Genomic DNA, 26,794 nt, shown 5'->3' on the forward strand with positions numbered 1-26,794 from the left:
TTCTTACCCAGAATTTAATATAAATTGTGCTTATTTTATAAGGGAAACTATAGTCCTATGCAATCTTACACAGGGGGAATTTAATGAGAAATTCTCTTATTAAATCAGTGAAGCCAAATCTGTAAATATTTTTCACAAATTGGAAAACAGAAATTTTAGAAAACAAAAAAATGTAGCAATCACATATTCCACAAAATCTCATTTAGATCTATATTTACCTTTAAAAAGTAGACAGAGTGTGCCTTGGGTTTCCTCCTGATGGATGTGAATGGCACTTATAGGTGAATAAAATAATGATACAATTAAGATAGCACTCACTATTGAGTGGCTGTCATTTTATTTGAGTTGGAATCATATCCCTGGGTTATACATTAATACCATTAGAATATGCATGTATCTTTTAGATTAACATCAACTGAAGCGCTTCCCAAGAGCCGATTCTTGGTGCTGGGTTCTAAATTTCGCTACAGTGGCCGGACACAAGCTCAGACCAGACAGGCTAGTGCCCTCATAGATAGACCTGCACCACAGTTTGAACGAACAGCAAGTAAACGTGCTTCTAGAAGCCTTGATGGTGGTGAGTACCCTGAACTTTCTCTTCTTTATTATAAGTTCCAGTCTTAAGTTGGTTTTTTATGGATTCTACTGAGTTGGATTGCAGTAATATTTTTCTTAAATGTGTAGTAAGTGATTAAAAAGTGTTATTAGATTCACATGGGAAATTTGAAAAAAAAATGTGGAACTGAAAACTGACATCTGATTCTTACCATTCCCTGGTTACTGCAACTCTGTTACTTTGCCACGTTCTGGGGATCATGAAGAAATAACTATGATCTCCTATGTGACTCATTGTTCCTTTTATGTAACGTGAATGCCTCATAAAAGACTTCCATGTTGGTGACATAACATGAAGACAAATAATTTTAAAATGTTCATAAAAGTAGCTTTTAAATCTTCCTTAAACACAACAATGCTTCTTCTAATATAGCTAACAATTGTCAATTTTAAGAACCATTTCAAATTTGGAGATAATTTTAACTGAAGGCAGATGAATATAAAATTGAAGAAATTAACAAAGCAGTTGCATCCAAACTGAAATTTAGCAACTTTTTTTCCTATATACAATGTTTTGTATATTCTTAACATGTGCACAATTTCTTCAGCTAAACGTGGCTCTCAAAAAATTCAGTTCAAACTCGTAGAGGAGGAGAAGCAGGAGGATGTGGTGTTGGTTGGGGTTCCAGAATCAGAACCTGTGGAACAATTTCAGGAGAAGCCAGGTATCACTGTGGGTAGCTCTGATTCTCTCTCTGTCCTTGTCTCTGCGGTGCTTTTTCTATCCTTTTGCAAGCGGAGACATCTTACCTGATTCTGAAATGCTTCACATGTTCTGGGGTATATTTTTCCTACCAGGAAATCCCCCCCCCTCCAATCTCATAAAGGAATAAAATGAGTTCTCAATAATTTGAAAACAAAGCCCCTCCCTGTATATTAGTACTTAAATTCTTGCATCAATAATAGAGCCACAAATCTCAGTTGCTTCAGAAAATAGTTTGGATCTAAGGTGTCAGATGAATGAAGGAGAACCTTTGCAAAAGAGTTGTTCAATCTCCCTGGGCAGCTGTATTCTTTGGTATGGATAGTTTGTAATTTCTGTGCTGGAAATGTCATTTATGCAGTCCTAAAGTTATATTCAAAATTAGGATATCTTTGGGTTTCTTTTGCTGTAATTAAAGCATTATTTTTCATGAGGATTTCATCCTATTTTTAAAAACATTAAGCTTGTCTATAACAGTATAATCTGGCTAGGAAAGCTGTACAAAGCAAGTTAGATTTCTTCTGACACACATTTCAGAGCATATTTAAGGCATTAAATTCAGTCTCAGTTTTGCTGCTTTCACAATGCTGTTTTATTTTGTCATTCTTAATGATAAGACATATTTAGAGCAATTTGTTAAATAGCTTATTTTAATATTATTCAGATGAAGTAGGATTATTCTTACATATTTCCTGTTGTATAATTCAGATGTCTAATCAGATTTTTGAGAATTGGTATCAGTTTCTGTGTATATTATTAACATTTCATATTATAAGACTGAAGAAATTTAATGGGAGAGTAGTATCCTTTTATAAACAAAGCAGGATACTATCTATATAAACGCATGCCCCTTGTTCTTCTGGTGTGTTCAGGTAACAGAATGGTGACAAGTTGCAACCTTCAGAATTGTAATATGTTGTTAGATATTAAATTTGCATTCTATAGTTTGTACACAGTACTTGCGAATCATTTATCAAGTTGGATAGAGAAAGCAAGTAGAACAGTTAGATTGTTTATATTTGGATCTAATCTAAAGACAGATTGCAAGCTCATTTCATATCTTTGAAGCAGTCACATCTTTTTTAGAGCTGAATGACTGCTTTAACAGAAAAAAACATGGAGCAATGTGTCTATGCATGTATTTACATGCAAAAATAGCTAGACACAACTGAGTGAGCTTGGAAGAAGAGACAAAATTCTATTTACAAGTTTGCTCCCAGTAATTCTCTTTTAATTTTTGAAGTTTTAAAATGCATTCGTAACTTTTATAGCTATACATGTTCTAGACATAAGTACAATAAAAGAAGAGGAGAAAGAAGAAAAATCAGTTGTGCAGGATCTAGAGCCAAAATCGATATTACTTGAAACTATTCAGGAAGAGTCAGGTATCTCAGTAACAACTTATATTTTGTTACTAATATATTTTCTTTTGGTGACTAATATTCATTCTTTATGATTTATCTAATAATTCACTAAACTTATTATAGCAATCAATACTTACCAGTAGTATGACACATGATAATGGGTAGAGAACTCCAGGAAACTTAATATATTTATATGATAAACTTGAAATTGTGAAAGGGGCCATTCATAATTAAAGTTGTTCTAAAAGAGTTTATATAAGGTTTAGTTTAATTTTGATAGTATGCATGTGGTTTGCACTGTTTTTCTCTTTTCTGGAACATTGTCAGTGTGAATGAGCATGAACTATAAGTGGTAGCATGGAATATAAATACATACTGAGGAAAAGGAAGTGAAGTACAGATAATCCTCCACTTACACCATTAGTTTAGTGACTGTTCAAAGTTAGGGGTCCTTGGTGCTCGCTGAGCTTGGTTGTTTTCTTGCAGACATTTCATTACCCCAATTAGTTAAAATCATCAGCACTGATAATGTTACTGATAATGTAATGAAACATCTGCGAGAAAACAAGCTCAGAGAGCCCAAAAGACCCCTTCTTTCAACCCTGAGCTACAAATATTCTCCTTTATTGTTCAAAGTTACAATGGCACTGAAAAACGTTTTTCACACTTTGCAGCAACTCTGTGATCTCATGATCAAAATTTGGATGTTTGGTAATTGGCATGAATTGATGACTATTGTAGTGTCATGGGTTCACCTTTTAGCAAGCAAAGACAGCGTGGAAGCCAGCTTCATTTAACAACCACTTAATAGTGATTCAGTTAACACCTGTGGCAAGAAAGGTTGTAAAAAGAGGCAAAACTCAGTTATTGCTTAACCACAGAAATGTTGGGCTCAATTGTGGTCATAAGTTGAGGAGTATCTCTACATACATTTGGGAATTAGGGAGACTTTAGTAGTGCCAGTTCAGCATTAAAGAACCAAAACAAAATATGGAAGAGATAGTATCAAAGGTAATTTTTTTAGCTTGAGTAATATCATTTGACGTTGATCACGTACAGTATACTTGATGGATGAAATGTGTACTCTAATTTCAAACTTGAGGCAATGTAGCAATAGTAATGAGTGTGTGAAATAAATTAATACAGAAGTAGCATGAAGTACTATTGCTGCTCATTCTTTTGCTGCCTTTAGTTTTCTTAGGACCCAGTCTGAATTTATTGTTGCATCTTAGAGGTGATGTAATTTATCTTGTGTTTCACTGTCCCATTTAAGAGAAAGAAAGCTGTTAAAGACTGTTGTCATGCATTCTGGGCTTTTTCTGCACTATTCTGCACTATTCTCACAACATAGGATATACAGTAACTGAAAATTGCTTTGAAAAAAGCAGCCAGTATTACGATTGGGCCACCCTTTGAAACAAAAATACTTTTTTAAAATAATCTTTATAGCTGATAAGGATTTTATGTCCTGTCAGTAACTCAAGTGATCTTGTTTTGCATTTATCACTATGAGAAATAGCAGTAATTAGATGATGATATATTGTCTGTGATAATTATTTTCACCAGTTACCTACTTTATACAGTGACTCTTGAAATAAAAAAGCTTTTTACATAGTGTGTTGTTCATTAACGTTAAATGTGCAGCTCTTGGTGGTATTAAATGTTTTCCTTAGCATTTTTCTTCATGCATTATTTAAAATAAATTCTGCTTTAGACATGCCAATTGCTTTGCATATCTTTCTTTTGCAGTGTTGTGGCTTTCTTCTTGATTCTGTTCTGTACTATAACTGAAGATATATTTATTTCTTCTTAGCAGTAGCAGTGGTTACACCTGATAGAAGCCCGCGGCCTACATCTGCACCAGCTATTGCTCAGAGCCATGTTACTGAGCCAACTGTACCAGCCGTATCTGTCAGCAAAGAACCTGCAGTTCTTAAAATTGAAAAGGAAACAGTAAAAAAAGAAGTAAAACTTGAAGGAACTTTGCAAGATAAAGCCAAAACAGAACCAGCTGAAGGATTTCAGGTAGGATGGTCCACCATTTTTATCATTATTGGTAAAGATGGTTTTGTTTGTTTTAGAATAAGGTAAGAGCTGGATCCCACTCAGAGCTAAACCACTTGCATAGGCAGCCAGTAAAAGTATTTATCACTTATTCTGGTTTTGTCTCAGTCTGAAGGTGAAAGGGCAAATTACATTGCTTTCCAAGCACTGCTTTTACAACCTAAGAAAGTTTCAAGACAAACATTCTTCAGGATTTCCTTATAACCAAATAATTCTGAATGTGTTGATCAGTGTACTTCCTAAACTTTGCTTTCCAATAGTTTTTTATTCTATTCTGAGATCTTAAAACCATACTAACTTGTAGTCATATTTTTTCCCCACACATAATGACCATGATCTCTAGCTGCAGTTAGAGACAGTTTCACATGCCTTTTGGTTCTTCTTTGACACTCTATTCAAAGTATATTTTAACTTTATTGCAAATCTTCTATACTCATTCATTGCACTTCTTGGAATTTGAAGGAATACTGAGCAAGTCTATCAGATTGACACTATAAGTGGCAAATTGGATTGCTTGAATAGTCACTTGTATTTTAATCATCAATGATTAATGAAATATATTACTCAAAATAGGTGCTTATAAAATCCCTCTTCATGTATTTTCTTAGAGCTGCTTTTACTTATTCAATAGGTTAGATTTTGTCTCTATATTTCATTACAGATTGCTAAGACTTTGTCCTAATTACATAGATTTATTTATTCATTTGATTTATTATGAGTGCCAACTCCAAAAGAATCCAAATGTTTAAAAAGTCAATACAGGGCTTAAACATATTTCTTCAAAAGTATGGCTTAGCTGCAGTTAGTTAATTCTTGTCATTGATGGAAATGAATTCAGAGTTTGGAGTAGAGCTACTGATAATGATTATTAAGATAGATGTCTTTATCATGCAATGTATCAATAATAGAAATCAATAGGAAGGGATACGTATTTAAGACATTTTCCAACTATATGCATATAACTTTCAATAATATAAATGACTTGCTTGAGAGTCTCTTCAAACAAAAATCTAAAAGTTATATAACATGCATTGTGTTATGCCCTAAATATGTGAAATGAGACATTGTTTTAGATATATTACCTTTAAATTGGCATCTAAAGAGTTCATTATATTCATTGTTATTGTGCTAGTAATGTTTTATTATCTTGCTCTATATTTTAACTCTTATTTTTGATTGATTTTTCATTGTGCCCTGAAATTTTTTACATATAAATTACAGTAATTGGAATGGATGCCTATGGATTTTCTCTCTTCAAATTCCATTCCTCAGACTTTAATAGAGAAAAAAATAGAAAAACTTATTCATAATCCAGCATGAAAATGTCTAAAACAATATATTAAAATTTAATTTTGGTTAAATAAAATCCTCCTTTATTTTATTGCAGTTAAATCCTATATTCTTATATTTAAAAATACCACCTGATTGGTTTCAGCGGGATTTACTGACAATGAATGTGTATTGTTCAGTTCGGCTAATATCTTATTATAATATTGTATTAAAGTTGACAGTTGAAATATGGTCTGCCATTGCTTATTAGTATTCAGCAAGATTTTAACATTTTAATGTTGGTTTTAAAACCTTGGACTGTTTAAAAATGAAAAAAGTGTGCATTCTCTCCTATCTTTAATAGCTGCATAACTGATACACCCAATTCAAACACTAAACTTGCAAACATGTTTAAGAAACATGTAACCAAAATGTCTGGCTAAATCAAACCAGTGTGTAAACTTAGATCCTTTTCTCTGCATATTAATATTCTTGATAATCAATTCTTACACTATGAGGATTGCCAAAGCCATATGTGTAAGAACAAAGGAATTCAGAATTGATAGATTTCCCCTGCTGGGACCTTCTTCCTTCATTCTTTCTCCACTTCTATTAGACTGTTTGTGTAAACAGTTTAGTTTAACACTCTTTTATTGTTTTTCCTTTAGCTTAAATGTATTGCCTCTGTTCATCTTATGCACTAAGTTTTTTGGATTTCTTTTTCTGATTAGTGTCTTCTTGGCTACTTCTGCTCTGATACCTAGTTTCTCATTCAGTTGATGTTCTACTGACTGTTTTATCTCTTGGTTCCTTGTTCCAAACCTGCTACCCTGCCCTGTGCTTGTTCTCTGTTACATTGGTCAAACCGGCATAATTCCCTTTTAAGCAAATTTCTCTGTAAGGAATGGATTGCAGTCTAATCTGTTTCCTGAATTACTGCTCCAAATCATCACCCCAATTCAGTTAGAACAGGGGTCTGCAACCTTGACAACTTTAAGACTTATGGAATTCTGGGAGCTGAAGTTCACAAGTCTTAAAATTGTCAAGGTTGCAGACCCCTGAGTTAGAACATTCATTGCAACAAGAATCAAGTTAAATACAATGTAGACATTTTCTTATGCTTCTTGTAATTTTTAGAAGCTCGTCACAGTCAGAAATAAGAAAAAGTTGGAAGAGACTTTTTGAAGTGTATAACTGTATAAAGTATTTTAAGCCTCTTTACATATTTATACTTATAATAAAATTGTTTTGAAAATTCAAAATGCTGAATAAAATAACTATATGGGACTAACAAACTGTCATTAATAAAGTATGGTGTTTATGTCTTCATAATAGTGCATGTTAATTAATGCATGTTTACATAATGCTTCAAAAACTACCGTTTGTTTTTGAACAAACGGTAGTTTTTGAAGAAATGCTATCTTCAAAACTCTATTAACAAAAAATGTTTTTGCCACTTTATTTTTTAATGTAGGTGGGGAAAACGCATATCAAAATGTCAATACCCAGCACAAATGGCGACCAAAATCAGGTTTGTCTGGTTAGGTTGCTTTGTTTTCTTTAAAAAGAAAAAGGGGGAAAAAGGCTAAAACAAATCCAAATAAATGTACCCATTTTTTTTGTCTTTTTTAAAAAAAACTATCATAAAACAGCAGCGTGCAGAAAAAGAGGAAGACCCGATAAGAATGAGGAAGGTTAGCTGTTTTTTTCACTTCCATTAAAACAATTATCATATCACTCATGCATATGCAATATATTTAAAAAGACAATATTTTGCTTTCTTCCTGTGCTTTTATCAGTTGATGCTTGTTTGTAAATAAAATTAATCAGAATTAGCCAAAGAATTAGTAAAAGTTTATTTAATTATACTTCTCATTTCGTAATTATTTTGCACAAAACTTTCTATGAGGAGTCAACAATTTAGGAAGTAAAAAACAAGTATTACTGTAATAGAAAAAGCAAATAGATGTATTTAAATTTTGAAATTTGTATTAATAAATACAAATAATAGCTTCAAAAATGTTTTTATGTACACTAGAGAGCCAGGAGGACACTTCCACTGCTCTGCATAGCTATTGTGTCTCTGTGGAAAAACAGCTTGCAGAATGATGGAGTCATGATAACTGTCTTTTTAAAAAGAACCCATTACATTTTTTTATCATTCATGAGCAGGACCATACACATTTCTCATATTCTCCACGTGATCTTATGATTCCATACACTATACCCCATTCGCAAATAATTGCTCTATGAATGTTAGTTTAACCTTTTTCGTTTTCCAATCTGCAAATACCTGCAAGAACAACCTTTTTAATTTTTGTGTGTGTGTGTGTGTGTTTTTTTGTCCCTCCCCTTTCTTTCACAGAAAAGATCAAAGAGACTAGATGGTGAAAACATTTATATAAGACATAGCAATTTAATGTTGGAGGTTTGTATGACTTTGAAGCTTCTTTCAGTTGCATTTGCCTGGACCTCTACATTCTTTGCTAAACTCTTTTCGCCTCTGCTATAGCATTTGTATTTTTGGAGTGAGGTGTGTGTGCATGCTGTTGCATGACTTCATTAGAAATAGGCTTTTGCATGTCATAATAAACGTGACATTATGCAACCATTTTTCTTATCTGTTTACATTGTTTTCTTGGTATCTGAAAATATGTGATTGGGATTAGTCTTCACTTAAATGTATTTCTAAATCATAGCAACTCATTACACGATTATCTATGCATAACGATCTCCAAGCATGCAATTATATGACTGACACAAATAAGGTTGTCTGAGTCGTATTTTGTGATGCCATTCTGTAGGCTAGAATCCAGAATAGTTATATAATATTGAGTTTAATCAAAGTAACAGACTTACCCTGATCCTCAGTTTTAATTTCAAAGCCTTTTCTTTTAAGCTTTTCAGGTTGTCTTCGCTTAATGACCACCTCATTCAGCAACTGTTTCAGCTTATAATGGAGCTTGAATGAGTGGTATTTACAGCTAGTCCTCATACTAACATGCTCACTGAGTATTTTTGTCACATCCCACATATAGGTAGCATGTCATAAACTATCTCTACTTCTATCAGTGCTGTTGATATCAAAACTAGAATTGTTATATCCAGTGCTTTTTTTCAAAAAAAAAAAAAAAAGGTGCTGGAACTCACACATGTCATACAACCCGCCTTGCCTATTCTATAAGGTTCCATCCAAAAAAGGTGCCGGAACTCCATTCTGGGCGTTCTATGAGAAAAAAAGCCCTGGTTATATTTTCAAAGAAGGGGAAAACTAAGCTTGTCCATAGTTAAAAAGTCCATGTAGTTGTTTCTTCCATCTGAAATGTGGCCAGTTTCTCAACAGCATTTAAACAGAATAATTCCTCCCCTTTAAATTTCCCAATAAGTTTGAAAATGTCATCACTTCATTCCTGATGTGTAAGATCATTTACTTTATTTAAACTGAATTGACTTGATATTTCTTGTCATTCTAAGTGATAATTTTCAATTTCTTTGGTTACATTTATGAGATTGGCTGCTTTCACTGCATTTTTGCCTCATTTGAACATGATTTTGAATATACTGAACATTCCAATCATATATTACTGATACCGGAGAATGTGTGTTTCTTATACTGATTCTGTTTTTTTTGTGTTACTATCTTTTAATCACAATTTCAAAAATAGCATAGGAGATTTTTGTGCGGTGTCAGGATTTTTTTAATGTACTAACTATTTTTTTATTTTGTGCTATATAGCTTTGAGTTTGCTATAATGCAGAGCTTGGGGCAAAATTAATCTGGTGTATAATCCAGTCAACATAGGATGATCTGGCAAGAGGGAGTTAATATTTCATCTATATCATTTTAATTCCTCTATAATTCAGCTTTTTAATTTCTTATCTACTCTTGGTAGTTTTTTTTTTTAATCCAAAGCACTTACCTCTTTTTTGTAGTAATTTTATCATATCAGGTTCTGGAATAAATATGTAGCCCAATGCCACTTTCTAATTTGTTTTCATATATTTAATTTGACCCTAATTGTATTGTTGCAGATATTCACAGACCATCATCAATAACAGCAAGAACAATCAGATTGATTGTAATAATTACCCACTATTCTTTTCCTGTCCTTTTTTTATTCTGTTTATGAAGCATTTGGATTGTTCCCATCTAATTCTAATAAATAGAAAAATTTTGGTCCAAAGAAGCCAATCATAAAGTTACATACTTCAAACAATAAGATGAAGACAACGAAATTAAAAGTGCACTAGATACAATTAAACTTTGGTATATTTTTCAGTCATTTTAAGATTGCAATATTCGTCTAATATTTAAATTGCCACACTATCCTTCAAAACAGTAGTATAATTGATAGTAACTTACAGGTAGTCCACAATTTACAACCATTTATTTAATGACTCTTTGAAGTTATAACAGCATTGAAAAAAATGACTTATGACTATTTTTCACACTCCTGTGGTCATGTGATCAAAATTTGGACGCTTGGCAACTGGACTGTATTTATTATAGTTGCAGTGACCTGGAGTGATGTGATCATTTTTTGTGACCTTTTGACAAGGATAGTCAATGGGGAAGCCAGATTCACTTAACAGCCATGTTCCCAACTTAACAACCAGTGATTTACTTATCAACTGTGGCAAGAAAGGTCGTAAAATGGGGCAAAACTCACTTAACAACTGTCTTGCTTAGCAATTGAAAATTTTGGTCTCGATTGTGGTCATAACCTGTACTCTTTATCAGGCAACCTTTTGTTTTCTTAATATTGCAGTAAAGGAAGGATGACTTTCCTTTTTATATAATATTTTTGAAAGGTCTTTTGTTTTAACAAATCGTTTGTTTTAATTCAGACAAGTTTTTTTTTGCTGAAGATGGTAAACTAAAATACATGAAAATATAAAATGAATAATGCTCCTATTCAATAAAACTTTAAAAATTAGCTGAGTTATTACTCTTAAAAACATTAAACATAAACAGTATAAAATGAGATATAGCCCTTTTTTTTGACAATGTTGCACAAATATTCTTATATTGAACATTGAGTTTGATTTTGAAATAGAGAAGACTGAAAATGTCCCAGAATTTGCAGAGAGGTAAAATCCAAGGATTTTTCAAATGAAAATGTGTGCAGTTCAATTTTATTGTACAAAGCAAAGATTTTTATTGTACCAAGCAAAGATTTTCCTTGTTTGGGAGTACAAAGGTCATTTAAAAAAAAAAGACTAATTATTACAGTGGAAAGCCATAGATTCAATATGTACCTTCTGAAGATACATTTGTCAATCTGAGGAGTGGCAGCATCAGGATAGAAAAGCTTCCTTGAGCTGTGCAGGCTGCGTCCAATTCTTGTAGTAAGGTCACTGGCTGAACATTTTGTGATTAAATATCTTTCCCCAAACATGCATATATGTATCCATAGACAAACCTTTCTTGCAGATCCACCAGCATATGAGTGATAAGCTTCTGAGATATGGATACTAATAAAAACTATTAACTCCCTAATCTGAGTTATGAAATGGTATTGTCCAAATGGGATTTTTTTCATGTATTTTATTAAAGGTAAATCAAGTATATGAAGTAATGAAGTCATATTACCCTGGATAATGGTAACCAAAATAATTGATTAGCTTTGTTCCTTTTTTGCTCACTAAAATGGCTTTTCCCACCAGTGAATTTTATACAGTAGTCAATTATGTCCACTTAATTTGGCAGTCTCATTCTTGGTTTTTTCCTGCCAAGGGTTAAGTTTAGGAATATTGATCAATGATTAATCTTTGTGGATTTTGGTATCAACACTATAATCACAAGGATATATATCACACCAATCAGTTATGTCTGCAGCTGGTAAAAGCCTTTTGGATATAAGATTAACAGCAGGCAAAAAGGCACAAGAGCCAAATTGAGTTCCATATTCTATGACTGAGTTTTTTTCCATGACAGGCAAATTGTATCTTTTGGCCTGTGTGTTTGTGTGTGGATTTTAAATAACTTTACTGCAGTATTTTCTGAAAAGATAATAAAGTTGTTTTGATTAATAACTAGTGTATCATACAGTATACATTAGAAATAAAAAGATACTGAATAAGGCTCTTATAGAAATCACACATATGTCTGCTCAGAAAGAAGTCTCATGAAGCTTAATAAAATTACCACTTGTGAATATAGGATTAAAACTTTAAAGTGTCTAATTAAGTTTATTTATTTATTTATTTATGAGACTTATATACCGCTTTAAGTGCAAGCACTCTCTAAGCGGTGTATACCAGTAAGCAATGTGTATATATATATATATATATATATATTTACATTGTCCCCAACAATCTGGGTCCTCATTTTACCTACCTCGGAAGGATGGAAGGCTGAGTCAACCTTGAGCTGGTGAGATTTGAACCGCTGACCTGCTGATCACAGTCAGCTAAAGTGGCCTGCAGTATTGCACTCTAACTGCTGCGCCACCTTGGCTCAGTTCTACAAGTTTCAGATTTGATTTCCAAAACAGTGCTTTGGAATGTGGAGGCATATATATAATTAACCACATCTTTTCCCGTGATTGTGTAACAATTCTGGAAGATAGCCACAATGTCCCAGGAAAAGAAGCATCTCGTTTAAGCATTTGCATATAGACACTACTTGATACATTTGTACATGTTCTGAAGCACCTTCTTGGAATCAACTCCAAAATATTGAATAGATCTACTCTAATAATGTGTGCTGAGTGTTGGAAATTTAATATAGGTAATTGTTCTAAAGCAGTGTTTCTCAACCTTGACAATTTTAAGGCATGTGGACTTCAACTCCCAGAATTCCACAGCCAGCATTGCTGGCTGTGGAATTCTGGGAGTTGAAGTCCACATGCCTTAAACTTGTCAAGGTTGAGAAACACTGTTCTAAAGGTAGAAGATTGCCACTCCTGAAATAATAATTGGGAGTTTATTTTTGTTAGTCTAATAAAAAAAAAATAATGTTGCAAACAATGTTGAGCTTTATTTGGGATATCCTGCACTAACCAGTACATTTTATCTCTCTGAGGGGAAAAAGAAAGAATTGACTTGACTAATTTTCTGCAGCATCAAGGGAAGCGATAGATTCACTTCAGTAAAGCTTTCTGTGGTTTGTGTTGGATTTTTTTTCTAAACTGATAGGATCTAGATAAAACCCAAGAAGAAATAAAGAAGCATCATGCTAACATCAGTGAACTGAAGAAAAACTTCATGGAATCTGTTCCTGAGCCACAGCCAAGTGAATGGGACAAACGCCTCTCTATTCATTCTCCTTTCAGAACGCTTAACATCAACGGACAGATTCCCACAGGAGTAGAAGGAGTGAGTACTTATATGAAGTACTGATTATTTATTTGGCTTTGATGTTCTAAATAAGACCACTTTTTAATTCTCTAGGAACTGGAATTCTTCTTTGGGGAGAAAGGCAAACAAAAGGTTAAGCAAAGTTGCTTAAGTGTTTAATTACTCGTTTCTTGTATATTGGATGAGCTATTAACTTTTTAAAAACCAATTTTCAGGTTACTATGGAAGTTGGGGTTGGAAATCTTATCATAAAATATTATGGAGAGAGGGAAGGGGAGAAAGAGAGAGAGAGAGAGAGAGAGTTTTTAACGTAGCCAATTTCCATGCCTAAGTGAGAATTAGATCCTGGTTCTTTCTTCTCCTAGTCCAGAACTTTAGCCACTATACCTCAGGTGGGTCGTGGGTGATACAGGGCAAGTAATTTCCTCATCCCTAGACTTGGAAATTGAAAAATATCTATCTACCAATCCACACTGAACCAGCATGGTAACTTATGCTCTTTATCCTTCAGTAAAAATATCCCTGCTGGGCTTGATTTGATATAATAATATTTATTTAATTATGAAATTTATAGACTTCCCCAATCTGTTATGACTCTGGGTGGCTTACAAAATACAACCATACAATAAAATACTATGAAATACGAAAATCATCAAACACCTAAAAAACCCCAATCATTTAAAAAAAACCAAAAAAGTCATAGAATCATCACCAGCACTAACCCAAATCTTGAGGATTGAGCCAGGTCTTAGGGATTATTTAAATAGAGTCAGGGTGAGAATCTTAACAGATTTTGGGGGAATGGTGTCCCAGAGGCAGATGCCACGAGAGAGAAGCATCCCCTCAATATATAATAATAATAAATATAATAATAATAAAATATATGGTACCTTGGTACTCATTAATTGGTTCCAGGAGATGCTTTGTTGTTAGTTGCAAAGTCTTGTCCAACCCATCGCGACCCCGCGGACAACGTTCCTCCAGGCCTTTCTGTCCTCTACCATCTTCTGGAGTCCATTTAAGCTCACTTCTACTGCTTCAGTGACTCCATCCAGCCACCTCATTCTCTGTCGTTCCATTCTTCTATTGCCCTCAATCTTTCCCAGCATTAGGCTCTTCTCCAGTGAGTCCTTCCTTCTCATTAGGTGGCCAAAGTACTTGAGTTTCAACTTCAGGATCTGGCCTTCTAAAAAGCAGTCAGGGTTGATCTCCTCTAGGACTGACCAGTTTGATTGCCTTGCAGTCCAGCACCATAGTTCAAAGGCCTCAATTCTTTGGTGCTCAGCTTTCTTATGGTCCAACTTTCACAGCCATACATTGCAACTGGGAAAACCATAGCCTTGACTATACGTACTTTTGTTGGCAGGGTGATGTCTCTGCTTTTTAGTATGCTGTCTAGATTTGCCATAGCTTTCCTCCTCAGGAGCAAGCGTCTTTTAATTTCTTGGCTGCAGTCCCCATCTGTGGTGATCTTGGAGTCCAGGAGGATAAAATCTGTCACTACCTCCATTTCTTCCCCATCTATTTGCCAGGAATTGAGAGGGATGGATGCCATGATCTTGGTTTTCTTGATGTTGAGTTTCAAGCCAACTTTTGCACTGTCCTTTGGAATTGGAATGTAAACTGACCTTTTCCAATCCTGTGGCCACTATTGAATTTTCCAAATTTGCTGGCAAATTAAGTGTAGCACTTTTACTGCATTGTCTTTTAAATTTATTTTTTTTAAAGTTTTTATTGAGTACAAAGAAAAAAAAGGATTAAAAACATTGAACATGGTAAATCGTCTTTGATTGACATCTCAGTCCATATTGTACATTAAATTACATATAATATATTTATATACAAACTATACATTTCTGGTCTCTTATCTTAATTTATTTCTTTATTTGTGACCTCCATTTTTTCCCCTCAATCTATAAAATTTATTCCATATTCGATAAAATTCTGTTTCTTTCTGATTTTTTAATCTTTTAGTTATCCTATCTACAGTAGTTCTGCGCAATACATAATTTTCTTTATTAGTACTTCCTCACTCGGTACTTCCATTGCTTTCCACTTTTGAGCAAATAGTATCCTTACTGCTGTAACCACGTGAATAATTAAATATGTGTCCTCTTTATTTACATTTTTCTCTAGTATTCCTAATAGTAATGCCTCAGGTTTGTATAGAATGTTTTGCCTAGTCATTTCTATTGCCCATTCCCAGACCATACGCCAATATACCTGTGCTTCTCTACATGTCCACCATACATGAAAAAAGGTGCCCTTTTCTGTTTTACATTTCCAACACATAGATGAATATCCGTTATATTTTGGCTAATCTGGCCGGAGGGAGATGCCATCTGTAAACCATCTTATACAGGTTTTCTTTATATGATGTCGCCAATTTGATTTTGTTATTTCGCTCCTATACTTGCTGCCATTGATCCATATTTATAATATATCCTAGATCTATTGCCCACGTCACCATTGTTTCTTTAACCTGCTCCTCATATAGCTTATGTTCCAACAGGTGTTTATAAATATTCTTTATTTGTTTTTTCTTCGGAATAAACCGGGAAGATGGCAAGCGTATAAACTAAGAAGGCAGAAAGAGAAGCAACGGATTATTAATTTAGAAGATGAGAAAGGAGAGATTCAAGGGGAGGAGACTATAAAAAGGGGAATCGCCCAAAGATACTATGAAAAACTATATAAAAGAAATGAGGGAAAAAATGAAGAAAGGATAATAGAATATTTAGAGAAGGCAGACATACTGAAGATTCCGGAGGAAATAAAATCTATGTTAAATGAAATAATAATGGCTGAAATAATCAGGGCTATAAATAAACAAAAGATCAATAAGGCGACTGGCCCAGATGGAATACCAGCAGAACTATATAAAGAACAACAAAGTGTACTCAGTCAATACCTACTAGAAGTTTTCAACGCAGTATTAACCGATGCTAAAATACCTAAGTCCTGGTCGGAGGCAAATATAATATTGATTCCAAAAGAAGAAGAGGAAAAAACACGGATACAAAATTATAGACCTATATCATTATTGAATTCTGACTATAAAATTTTTGCCTCAATAATGGCGGAGAGATTCAAAAAGTACCTAATTGATTTCATACATTTGGATCAAAATGGGTTTTTACCAAACAGACAGACTAAGCGGAATATAAGAACAATCTTAGACATTCTCGAATTTTATGAATCGCATAGTGATCGTCAAGTGGCACTTCTGTTCCTTGATGCACAGAAGGCTTTTGATAATGTCAATTGGCAATTTATGATCCAACAACTAAAATTAATGGATGTTGGGGAAAAAATTTTAAATGTGATAACCGCAATATATTCAGAACAAAAGGCCCAGATCATAATAAATGGAGAGACCACTGATAAATTCAACATACAGAAAGGTACAAGACAAGGATGTCCTTTCTCGCCATTGTTATTTATATATACATTAGAAATTCTTGCTAGAGTAGTAAGACAAGAAGAGCAGATTAAAGGACTTAAGATTAAGAAAGAAACATACAAACTTCAAGGTTATGCAGACGACTTAGCATTTATATTAGAAAACCCAGAACAATCAGGGCAGAAGCTATTCGAAATATTGGAAGAGTATGGGGATCTGGTAGGCTTGAAAATAAATAGAAACAAAACAAAGATTTTAACAAAAAACATGACTAACATACAAAAAGGAAACCTCGAGGCAAAATTAGGTATTACAAGTAGTTTCCAAATTAAAATATCTAGGGATACTTATTTCAGCATGCTGCTCATCAATTAAAGAAGACAATTATGGCAAATTGGTAAAGAATATAAAAGTAGATTTAGACCGTTGGAAAAATTTGCATTTTTCATTACTTGGGAGAATTGCTGCAGTGAAAATGAACATCTTACCTAAAATGATATTCCTGTTTCAGAATATCCCAATTCAATTAGACAAGAAATTTTTCAAGGAGCTGAATAAATTAACCTTAGAATTTGTGTGGACCGGTAAGAAGGCAAGAATAAAATTAAAGGCATTACAGGATGCCAAGGAGAGGGGAGGTTTAGGTTTCCCAGATTGGGAGCTATATTATCAAGCAGCGGCCCTAACATGGATTAGAGACTGGATAACCTTAGAAAATAAAAGATGTTTACATTTAGAGGATTATGACCTCCAGCAGGGTTGGCATGCTCACATATGGATGGGGCAAAGCAGAAACCACCAATATTTTTTAAGACATAAGGTACAGCAAGAATTAATAAAAAGCTGGAATATAGTTAAACGTCAGTATTACACAAAGATTCCGGCTTGGCTATCGCCATTGGAGGCAGTCACATATCCCAATCTGTATAAGAAAGACAAGGCTATTATATATAAAGACATCTTGACAGAAGAAAGTTATTTAAAACAAAAACAAGAGCTAAAACAACAAGGAATAGACATGGAGTGGTGGTCTTATCTCCAGATACAAGCAAGATACATGAAGGATAAGCAAGAATGGGGTATTAACAGACAAGATGCGGGGTTAGATAAAATACTCTTTTAAAATTTTGAATAGCTCAGCTGGAATACTGTCACCTCCACTAGCTTTGTTGTTGCTCAGCTTTCCTAAGGCCCATTTCACTTCACATTCTAGGATGTCTGGCTCGAGGTCAGTAACCACCCCATCGTGGTTATCAGGGACGCTAAGCTCGTTCTTGTATAGTTCTTCTGTGTAATTTTGCCACCTCTTCTTAATCTCTTCTGCCTCTGTTAGGTCTCTGCCATTTTGGTCCTTTATCATGCCCATCTTTGCATGAAACATTCCTTTCATATCTCCAATTTTCTTGAAGAGATCTCTGGTTCTTCCTATTCTATTATTTTCTTCTATTTCTTTGCACTGTTCATTTAAGAGGGCATTCTTATCTCTTCTAGCTATTCTCTGGAATTCTGCATTCAATTGCGTGTATCTTTCTCCCTTGCCTTTCACTTCCCTTTCCTCAGCTATTTGCAAAGCTTCCTCAGACAGCCATTTTGCTTTCTTGCATTTCTTTTTCTTTGGGATGGTTTTTAGTTGCTACCTTTTGTACAATGTTGCGAACCTCCGTCCATAGTTCTTCAGGCACTCTGTCTATCAGATCTAATTCCTTAAATCTATTTGTCACCTCTACTGTATATTCATCAGAGATATGATTTAGTTCATACCTGAGTGACCTAGTGTTTTTCCTTACTTTTTTCAATTTAAACCTAAATTTTGCAACAAGAAGCTCATGATCTGAGCCACAGCTCCTGGTCTTGTTTTTACTGATTGTATAGAGCTTCTCCATCTTTGGCTGCAGAGCACATAGTCAATCTGATTTCTATGTTGACCGTCTGGTGATGTCCATGTGTAGAGCTGTCTTTTGGGTTGTTGGAAAAGAGTGTTTGCTATGACCCATCGTATTCTCTTGAGGTGCTACTAAAAATGAGTACCAAATCGGTGTGACCAATACATGATCCTTTGTTTCCGCTGGAAAGGATAGCAAGTCATGAGACAACCAATAGTGACAAATTCTAGCTTGTATGTTGAGTACCAAACAAACGGGTATCAGGACAAAATGTTCATGTCAAATTTTCATGTAAAATTGAGTTTTAAAACAGTTGAGTACCAAGGTACTACTATACAATATGTAATAATATTGGATAGAAGGGTAGATGGACACATAACATACATACTAAATACTTTTGATACTTAACTAGACAGTTTGCATACGTGCTAGTTATGTATGTAGTGTTACGTCTCAGTTATAATTGTTAGTAGAGGGCATTTAGTCCATCACTGTAAAGTTGGAGTGGTAATTCTGTATTTTTGGAGTATATTTTTGCATTTTTACAATAATTACTGAACTTGGCATTACAGTCTGCAGTGTAATTGTAGATATATTGGATTAAATCTGAACTAAATATTCATTAAAAATACAGATAACTATTTGTTATGGTATTTTTATGTTCTGGACTCAGAACATAACATTGCTTTGCACTTCTGATTGGCAGTGTATTAAATATATCATATATACACATATACTTCTTTTGGAAACAAAATGAAAGTTATAGGCTATTGCCGCCTTCTGGGATTTTTTTTAAACCTCCTAATATATTTGATAACCTTGGGATTTCCTGATGGATTTAGCTTTTCAACCTAAGCTGTGCTTTGCTGGGTGAAAAAGAGCTGAATTTAATAATAGTTTTCTGCCTATGCAGTAATAATGCATAATAATTCTTATAAAAAATAGCTCTTATATTAATATGTGAATTTTTCTCCAGTCATTATACAGTGGGGCAAAAAAGTATTTAGTCAGCCACCAATTGTGCATGTTCTCCCACTTAAAAAGATGAGAGAGACCTGTAATTGTCATCATAGGTAGACCTCAACTATGAGAGACAAAATGAGAAAACAAATCCAGACAATCACATTGTCTGATTTGGAAAGAATTTATTTGCAAATTATGGTGGAAAATAAGTATGTAGTCAATATCAAAAGTTCATCTCAATACTTTGTTATATATCCTTTGTTGGCAATGACAGAGGTCAAACGTTTTCTGTAAGTCTTCACAAGGTTGGCACACACTGTTGCTGGTATGTTGGCCCATTCCTCCATGCAGATCTCCTCTAGAGCAGTGATGTTTTGGGGCTGTCGCTGGGCAACACGGACTTTCAACCTCCTCCAAAGGTTTTCTATGGGGTTGAGATCTGGAGACTGGCTAGGCCATTCCAGGACCTTGAAATGCTTCTTACGAAGCCACTCCTTCGTTGCCCGGGCAGTGTGTTTGGGATCATTGTCATGCTGAAAAACCCAGCCACGTTTCATCTTCAGTGCCCTTGCTGATGGAAGGAGGTTTGCACTCAAAATCTCATCATACATGGCCCCATTCATTCTTTCCTGTACACGGATCAGTCGTCCTGGTCCCTTTGCAGAGAAACAGCCCCAAAGCATGATGTTGCCACCCCCATGCTTCACAGTAGGTATGGTGTTCTTTGGATGCAACTCAGCATTCTCTCTCCTCCAAACACGATGAGTTGTATTTCTACCAAACAGTTCTACTTTGGTTTCATCTGACCATAGGACATTCTCCCAATCCTCTTCTGGATCATCCAAATGCTCTCTATCAAACTTCAGATGGACCTGGACAAGTACTGGCTTAAGCAGGGGGACATGTATGGCACTGCAGGATCTGAGTCCCTGGCGGCGTAGTGTGTTACTGATGGTTGCCTTTGTTACGTTGGTCCCAGCTCTCTGCAGGTCATTCACTAGGTCCCCCGTGTGCTTCTGGGATTTTTGCTCACCATTCTTGTGATCATGTTGACCCCATGGGTGAGATCTTGCGTGGAGCCCCAGATCGAGGGAGATTATCAGTGGTCTTGTATATCTTCCATTTTTTAATTATTGCTCCCACAGTTGATTTATTCACACCAAGCTGTTTGCCTATTGCAGATTCAGTCTTCCCAGCCTGGTGCAGGTCTACAATTTTATTTCTGGTGTCCTTCGACAGCTCTTTGGTCTTCACCATAGTGGAGTTTGGAGTGTGACTGTTTGAGATTGTGGACAGATGTCTTTTATACTGATAACACGTTCAAACAGGTGCCATTAATACAAGTAATGAGTGGAGGACAGAGGAGCCTCTTAAAGAAGAAGTTACAGGTCTGTGAGAGCCAGAAATCTTGCTTGTTTGTAGGTGACCACATACTTATTTTCCACCATCATTTGCAAATAAATTCTTTCCAAATCAAACAATGTGATTGTCTGGATTTGTTTTCTCATTTTGTCTCTCATAGTTGAGGTCTACCTATGATGACAATTACAGGCCTCTCTCATCCTTTTAAGTGGGAGAACTTGCATAATTGGTGGCTGACTAAATACTTTTTTGCCCCACTGTAAATGTAATACTAATTTGTGCTTAATTTAAATGTAGGTTCAGCTGCAGTAATCACTATTTTACATTTAAACCATCTAACATTGTTTTGTTGACTTCCTTTAAAATATCCTAAATTATTAAAGGTATGGGAATGAAGAAATTGAGAGGAAAAGGGTTTGATTTTATTTTGCAGCTGATTGCCTTTTTGTTGGAAGATAGAAGTAGGAATTGTTGAATTATTGTTAGTAACAGTCCGAACAGCATAGATGACCTTTTCATGATTAGATCCTGAAGCTCTGATCAGAGTAAGATTGCTAAATAATGCTATAAAGTTGACTTTATAAAATTTTGTTCTGTTTATAGAAACATGGAATGAGAATAATGTATATTTTCTTATATGAAAGTTACTGTAATTTTAGGGCATTTCAGAAGAATTACATTTCTCAGATCATAACTTCAATACTTCAGATAATAAGTATTAGTGGACTTTTCATTATAATTAATTTTAATACACAGACATCTCCAAGTTTCTTAACTTGCTTTCTTAAACAGAAGGATACATTATGATAATTGGTCATAGGAATTTTCATTTTTTAATTTAACCTTAATTTAATTTAATCTTAATAGTCTGTAAACTAGGATTTAGTTCTGGTTTATTTATCTGTTTATTTTACTTAGAAATACAATTGAATTTTCCATACTTTGTACATGTCCAGGTCAAGAAAGCCACATTTCAGCCCTGTGAGAGACAGGTTGCTGGGCCAGAGGTAAAGCTGCTGTTTTAATACATGCTTCCAAAGCAGAATTTTGCTACTGCATTGGTACTGGCAATCCCAAACCCTCAACACCAGCTGCTAGCATTGTTTGGGCTGCCTTTTCAATAATGTCATCTCTCACAGTCTTCTGATCTAATATTTTAAGTGGATTTGCAGTGCTGCAAGCTTTTGCAGCTTTTCAATTGCTTCTTTCAGCGCATGGCTGGTTGACAAAGTTGCATGAAGATGTTGCCATAAAGTTTGAGAGAGAAAAATTATGAAAGTTTAACTCTACCCTGTTCTTCTTATGCTGTCTTCCTCTCTTTTCATGTTCTTCTTTTAATTTTCATGTTACTCTTGCATACTTTATCATTTCATTTTGCTGCCCAGTCTTCCAGCTACTTTTTCCCTGATCTCCATTACTTAGGGGTGTGCAAAGACTCTGTCCCCAAATATCAGATTGATCAAAGAAGACTGAATCAGCTGAGAGAGCTTAGAGCCAAATTTTTCCTGTCCTAGATAGCAACTTTCATTTGTCATACATGGAAAAAGAAAAGCAACTTTAGAATTCTCCAGCTTATATTCAGTTTTCATATAATACTGCAAAATACTATTCATATTTAAATAGTTTACATGCTGATGTCATATACAAATAAAAAAATAATAAAATTTTATTCTTTGTAATCTTACTATTAGAAATGCACATTGCATTTTCTTTGTTTTTAAGAAACTGAATAATTCGCACCTTAATCACAATGTAACATGGAGGTAAACATTATGGTATCTTCCATGACAATACTTTCTTCAATATTCAAACAATTAAGTTTGTGCTGTAGTTGAAATATCAGATCTAACAAATAGTACAATTTTGAATTTCAGTATAGCATAGAAAGTCACAACTAATATTTTGTATGATATCAGTTCTGTTTGTAAAGCAACAGTATTATTATTACATACGTAATTCTATACCTTAACACTCAAAGATGTATTTTAACCCATGGATAAAGTTGATTTAGTGTGAGTTTCTGCACACTGTTCTATTAGCAATTCAAAATTTCTTTAGTCAGAAAGCAGCTAATTTCTCTGGGGAATTTACTTTCCACTTTTTAAGATTCACAGAGGAATTAAGTTGCATAACTGGTACAAAACATATTTTGTTGTCATTCTGACAATTTCTATAATTGTCCTTGCATATCCCCAAGTATCTTTTGAGTATTTTCCATCAGTCATTTTGTTCATCTCTCTGTCTTTCTTGATCTCCTACCATGAAAGCAGACACAGGAACGCCCTCTATTAGTGCAGGATGAAGATTATATTAAAAAGCAAGAGAAAGTTCCTGAGGGAGGTTTACCCCATCGAGCAACTGAAGAAATCCAGGCCAAAATTTCTATTCCAGTTCCTGAGGAGCAGAAAACACTCAAAACATGTCACCTGTATACTAACATTTTTTCTTTTCCACGGTTTCCTTTTCTGATGTCCTTTTTGGTGATCCTTGCAATGACTATGTGGTGGTTGGTTTTTCTGTGATTAAGGAACACACAGAGGCTTGTATGAAATATCAACAAAACTCTGCACCCTTCGACTTCTGGCTAAAGTTTCTGTCTTACTCTTTCTATTTTATTGACTGTAGTTCAGTTTCTCAGAAATTTTGCTTTTTAAAAGACATAATTATTCAACACATAACTTCTTGTATTTGTAAGAGACACAGGGAACATCAGGCAAATTCCATTGTGACAAATGTTAACATTGTGCAATCCCTAAACATCAGATTGTGTCAATGATGTACTTGCTTGGATGGCTTGTCTCATGCTCAAGACTCTTCAGGTCTGCATGTATTAGCATAGGCTTGCTGTTAAAGCTGGATGTTGAGCACAGGAGTTTGTAGAGGGGGGTAAAAGCAGTAATTGTTGAAAAAAAATTCCTTCAGTATACCTGAAAACACCTGTTATAGACATTTTTAAAGTTGGGTCTATTTCCAACTTGTTTCATAATGAATTCTATAAACAAAGAAATATGCAGCTTCCATTTAAAATTAAACAGAATAATGTTTAATTATAAACCAACATGATTTAATTTCCTTGGTATTATAAAATAGATTTTACATCTTGCTATTAAAACACTTTTCACACCTCTTGTCTTAAAGCAATTTATTTGGAAAATGTGATTTGTGCATCAATATAATGTAGTCGGGAGAATTATGATTTATTTCAAGAACAGCCTGGGCAAGGATAAAGTGGACTTGCAGCATATGTTGTCTCACATTAATTGTAAGGGTAGCATATTCTTTCTGTGTCTGCCTATGTTTTCCTAGATGCATATTTTGAATCATGAATCTTCTCTGTATGATTTTATTTAAATGAAAGATTGTAACTTCTAGTTGCTGTTGGGATTGGGTTAGAATGGTAGAACTTATTGAAGTAGTAATCTATAATTTAAATTGCTCTCTTATCATTACTTTAATTTTTTTCTACATTTTTATGTGCTTTCCTTTTTTACAAAATATTTACTAACTTGTTTTTCCTGCAACACCTGTCTGTATGAAACTAGTATGTTCTAAATATGTGTGTACTGTTTGATGCATGATGTTCCTTATACTATTTGCAGTTATGTTAACACGTAACTGAGCATTATTTTAGGTAGAGGTTCTGACATCTAATTATATACTCTGTTTATTTAAATCTTTGCATGTTGCTTAAACTTTGAAACATTCAGATGTAAAGATAGTTATTTGATATCCAATTTATTTGTATAATTTTAAAACATAAAGTTCTGATTTTGTCTCTTCATTACTGCATTATGCAAACACAGATGAGTGGATTTTATACTCCTAGAATAAATTGAGGACAACTTTCAAAAAGTTTTGAGGGCAGAATTACAGTATTCAGCCTAAGCAGCTATAAACTTGAATCTAGAAAGAAGGGATGTGACAATGAAATCATTGAGCAAAGTTTTAATATGAGTGAAGTTTAACTAATTAGGTGATATTTTAAAATTAATCTTTAAAATGTGTATTACTTAAAATTATGTATGGTTGTGTTGTATGTGCAACACAGCTGTCTTTTTGACAGTTTTGAAATTTAAAATTCTTTCAGTTATGCAGTTATGTCTATATAGATTAACATTCACTTGGGGGAAAAGTGTAGGTCCACTGATTTCTGGATATCTTACCTGCTTTCAGTACCATGGGCCATGATTGTCTTTTAAAGATGTGGATTTGAGCCACTGCTTAGATAGCTGTATTTCTCTCTATATTGTCATTTTCTGATAGTGATGTTGTTATATTGTTGCTTATAGAACTTTCCTGTATTTTTCTGTATAACTCTGTTTTGTCTCCCACATCACCTAAGACGGGTCCCCAACCCCTGGTCCGTGGACCAGTACCGGGCTGCGGCATGCCAGCAACTGGTCCACACAAACAAGCAAAGCCCCATCCACAGGATGCAGGCAGCACATAAAACCACACACTTTCCAGTCCATGGAAAAACCTTTCTCCATGGAACCGGTCCCTGGTGCCCAAAAGGTTGGGGACCTCTGACCTAAGATATTAGAGTGAAGGCCATCAGTCATAGTCAAAGAGGTGAAGCAGTATTTGCAATATACAAACCATGTAAGATAAACAAACCACCTACCATCAATGAATCATTCAAAGAAGGTTTAACATTTAACTTTTATCCTTCTCTGCGTGGATTCACCTTTGACTCATGAAGGATTGCATTTATAGCTAGCATGTGGTGCTAGATCCATCTCTGTCTTTGAATGCTTACATAGTATCAATGACCATGTGTATAATGATCAGTAATCTTCAGGCTAGAGTACTTGGGACTCTTCAGTTGCACCAGAGTTCTGGAATTGTAACACATTGGGACCCATAGAATATGTGCAGTTGCACTGTTTTTAAATCTATTTCTGAACAGAAGGTTTGAATTCTGCCTTCCATATTTTGGGGCTTAGTTGTTTTAAGAATCACTTTCACTCACATAAGTATGATCAAATCTTCTGAGATGAGATGGGTAGTAATCATATAATGGATTTTCTTGCAGATGTAGCTATAAAATGGAATTTCACCAGTAAGATGTATTATACTTGTAGCTCTTTTAATTTTTATAGGTTTAAAAATAATTAGTGATACATTATTGCTAATCTCTTTTTCAAGTGCGTGTGTATGTGTGTCATTTTTGATGTTTTACTTTTTAATGTTTTTATTTATCCTGCTATACCACCAGAAGAGCTCCCGTCAAAATATTCCTAAATTACCAATTTTTCTGAAAGAAGAATATAAAAGCATGTTCATGAACAAGTCAATTAATTGTTGTACACTACCCCGAGTCACTTTTTGTGAGATGGACAGCCGTATAAATTTGATAAATAAATAAAATGGACACCACAAACTTTTATGATAGGTTATATAAGGACATTTGGTGAGTTCAGGGTGACAATGTTTTTCCCTCTTACTACTTTATGAATTATGGCAAGGCTGAGAAGATCATTTGGGTGAGTTCCAACCATAAATTACTTGGTTCAGTTCTTGATTATTTAAAACACATTGAATTAAGTACATGTAATTTTTTTTTTTAAAAGCCCACATTAGGCAAAAGTAGATCATACAGCAAGAGAATGGCTAATGCATAGGTTTGGATATGTATATTTGGATATATGTTTGTGTGTGTGTGTGTGTGTGTGTGTGTGTGTGTATATATATATTTGGTGGGTGTTTGTATGTAGGTCTTTGGTTATTTGGGTTGGTTTGGATATATATATATATATATATATATATATATATATATATATATATATATATATAATTGAATTAGAAAATCAAGGAGTATACAAAATCCCATGCACCACTTGTCCCACCACATACATCGGACAAA

General features: G+C 34.3%; 1 protein-coding gene across 33 annotated transcripts in view; it reads left to right on the plus strand.

The window, feature by feature from the left end:
• Positions 1-26,794, plus strand: part of EPB41 (erythrocyte membrane protein band 4.1) — a 158,874-nt gene that overhangs the window by 106,416 nt on the left and 25,664 nt on the right. For 9 of the 33 annotated variants that reach the window (XM_039334341.1, XM_039334344.1, XM_039334329.1 and 6 more), the window contains exons 11-18: positions 405-577; positions 1,164-1,280; positions 4,496-4,707; positions 7,490-7,546; positions 7,668-7,709; positions 8,381-8,443; positions 13,156-13,335; positions 21,885-21,935. In XM_039334341.1, the coding sequence (XP_039190275.1) occupies positions 405-577; positions 1,164-1,280; positions 4,496-4,707; positions 7,490-7,546; positions 7,668-7,709; positions 8,381-8,443; positions 13,156-13,335; positions 21,885-21,935 (895 nt within the window). Of the gene's footprint in view, positions 1-404; positions 578-1,163; positions 1,281-4,495; positions 4,708-7,489; positions 7,547-7,667; positions 7,710-8,380; positions 8,444-13,155; positions 13,336-21,884; positions 21,936-23,198; positions 24,054-26,794 lie in introns of those variants that run through there. The other 24 variants (XM_039334317.1, XM_039334336.1, XM_039334340.1 and 21 more) reach the window with 23 other exon arrangements.

This window comes from Crotalus tigris, unplaced genomic scaffold, assembly GCF_016545835.1.
Source record: "Crotalus tigris isolate CLP2741 ecotype Arizona unplaced genomic scaffold, ASM1654583v1 scf7180000017628.32516253702:7417878, whole genome shotgun sequence".
NCBI classification, from domain to species: domain Eukaryota; kingdom Metazoa; phylum Chordata; class Lepidosauria; order Squamata; family Viperidae; genus Crotalus; species Crotalus tigris.